This window comes from Trichosurus vulpecula, chromosome 6 (assembly GCF_011100635.1).
Source record: "Trichosurus vulpecula isolate mTriVul1 chromosome 6, mTriVul1.pri, whole genome shotgun sequence".
Classification (NCBI taxonomy): domain Eukaryota; kingdom Metazoa; phylum Chordata; class Mammalia; order Diprotodontia; family Phalangeridae; genus Trichosurus; species Trichosurus vulpecula.
The window spans coordinates 262,804,701-262,807,744 of record NC_050578.1 but is presented as its reverse complement, the minus strand read 5'-3'; the positions used below and the strand labels follow the sequence as shown (position 1 = coordinate 262,807,744).

At 35.2% G+C, this 3,044-nt stretch overlaps 1 protein-coding gene across 1 annotated transcript; it reads right to left on the bottom strand.

Annotated features, from left to right (window-relative positions):
* Positions 1-1,815: 1,815 nt before the first annotated feature.
* On the bottom strand, positions 1,816-2,748 carry LOC118855038 (olfactory receptor 5W2-like). The gene has a single exon (XM_036765171.1). It carries the CDS (start codon positions 2,746-2,748, stop codon positions 1,816-1,818), a length of 933 nt encoding a protein of 310 aa, XP_036621066.1.
* Positions 2,749-3,044: the final 296 nt, after the last annotated feature.

The window sequence follows — 3,044 nt, the reverse complement described above, 5'->3', positions numbered from 1 at the left end:
TTACCTCAACCTCTTTGATTTCCTCACTTCTAAGAGGAGAAGGTTAAACTAGATGACTTTGAATATTTCCCTACTAAAAATATGATTGCACTATACTTCACTGTCATCTTAAATATCCAACATAATTTATCAGAATCCTATCATGTGTAAAGCATCTGTGACATTGCATTTGATCTTATTGCAATTATATATATGATATATATATATATATATATATGTCATATATATACATATATATATGATATATACACACACACACATACATACACACACACCACAGTCAATACCAACATACATGTTGAATTCCTCATAATCTTGGTTCTGATCTCATAATTCCACTGAAACTGCTCTCTCCCAAGTTACTAATGATCTCCTAGTTAAGAAGTATAGTGATCTGTATTCCATCCTTATTTTCCTTGACCTCTCTGTAGTCTTTGACACTGTTGCTCACTCTCTCCTCCCTGGTGCTTTCTTCTTTCTAGATTTTCAGATTACCACCCTGTCCTGGTTTTCCTCCTACCTATATGATCATTTCTTCCTTATCTCTTTCACTGAATTCTCCTTCAGATCAAATCCTCTAAATACTCTTGTCCCTCAGGATTCTGTCTGGATCTTGTTCTCTTTTCCCACTATGCATTTTCACTTCTGTCTTATGCTTATGTACCTGATGTGTCCTTGAATCATGCTCTATTTGTTTCAATAACCTAGAATGAATTAAACCCACTCTTTGGTAATACCTTTATAATATAACAACCAATTCAAATATCCCTTATTACAAATGATGGAAAAGTAAATAATGTAGGAATATATTCATGTTTATGTAGCTGTATGTATACAAAGAAAGAGGTGATGGGAGGGATAGAAATGCTCCACTGGAATGCATGCCTCTAATTCATGTTCATTTGCCTGAGGAGCTCCAAAAAGGATTTGGCTGTTTCAGTTAAACAATGTAATCATATATGGATAGAATGAAGCTTCAAATTTTGCAAAACCTGCTACATGTATTAGATCATTTTAAAATCAAAACACAGAAATATAGTGAATACTAAGCAGTCCTCTTGTTGATGAAGACCTGTGTAGAAGTTCAATCTTTACAACATACTTAACTATGTGACCCTGAGAAATTCCTCTCTGATCTGAATTGGAAGAGGGCATAGTTCCTTACCAAGATCTTATTACACAAATTAAATCACACATTAGAGTAAAGCAACAATAGCTTTATGATATAGAAAATAAAGCCACAATTATCTTGTAACATACCACATGTCAAAGACTGATGATTTGATATACGAGATATTGGCAAATGTAGAACCTTTTTTCATTTTAAATTGGCCATCATTGCATATATAACACACTGGGGCTAAGATATAATCTGTGATTCATAGTTATATTTTCCTAAAATCTCAATTGCTCATTCTTTCAAATATATACAATTAAATAATATAAACATGTATTTGGTTATATGTACATCTGTCAATGTGTTTATATTGTGTACAAGCATGTGTATATTTTATGTATATGTATACACGCAAATTCATTTAGAAAATTTTGATTTCCAAGGAATATTTGAGATATACTTATCAGAAATGCCTTAGAACACATTCTTGCTTAAGTATAGATTGGACTAAGTGAACTCTGAGGTTCCTTTCATATTTTGAGATTCAGTGTTTGTGTATTGGTATGTTACTGTTGTTGTTTCAGCAAGACTTCAAGCAGCACAAGTGGCTTAGCATATCTTTAATGAATTGAATTGGACTCTCAGATGCCCACTAGTCCACTATAGGTTACAATTCCTTGAGATGTTAGGAACCAATATTAAGAACATATTTTATTTTTCAGTTTTCCCAGGGCTCCTTTCACATCTTTGTTTCTCAAACTGTAGATCAAGGGGTTTAACATGGGAATCACAAGTGTATAAAACAAGGAGGTCATTTTGTCTTGGTCTAGTGAATAGGAGGAACTTGGCCTGAAGCACATAAAAAGAAGAGTGCCCTGGAAAATTGTGACAGCAGTTAAGTGAGAAGTACAGGTTGAAAATGTTTTATATCTGCCCTCAGTGGAGGGGATCTTAAACACTGACAGGATTATGTAACAATAAGAAATAAGAACTGCTGAAATGGTGACCATTTCTATAAAGCCAAAGAGAGTGAAGATCACCAGTTCATTAATGTAGGTATCAGAACAAGAGATTAACAAAAGAGGAGGAACATCACAGAAGAAATGATTAATCTCATTGGACCTGCAGAAACTCATTGTGAAGGTTAAGGTAGTATTGAGCAGAGCATCCACCATTCCCACCACGTAGACACTAGCAACCAATAAGTAACAGACCCGGCTAGACATATTTACTGTATAAAGCAAAGGGTTGCTTATTGCCATGTAGCGATCAAAGGCCATTACTGCTAACAATAAGCACTCAGAATCTGCAAAGCAGCAGAAGAAACAGAATTGCAGAGCACAACCAACGAAGGAAATGGATTTGTCCTTAGCAAAGAAGTCCACCAGCATCTTGGGACCAATGGCTGTAGAGTTGCAGAGATCACAGAAGGACATGTGGCTAAGGAAGAAGTACATGGGCAAATGGAGTTGGGGGTCTATCCTGATTAAGATGATCATCCCAAGATTTGCTATAAGAGTAACTAAATAAATGATGAGAAAGAGGACAAAAAGGGCCACTTTTAGTTCTGGAGGACTGGTGATTCCCAGGAGGATGAATTCAGTTGGGACAGAGTAATTCTTCTCCATCATTTCTTCTTTGTTCTCTCTGTTTCTGTGAACTGGAAACAGGCAAGTGGAGGGAGTGTTTTCACTCTTTTGTAAAGCTAATGAGAAAAGGACTTTGGGGATTACTTCTTATCTGTAAGGAGAAAGATAGTTCTTGTACATGACTTATTAATGCCGAAGAAAGATATCAAACTTCATTTTATGCAGATGAGGTATTCTGAAAACAGAGAAGAAGTAAATGAAGACACAGCACTATCTCACAATTATATAGTCCTTTAAGTCTTAAAAATTCTTCAGCACAAACTGATAAGGTGTGAACT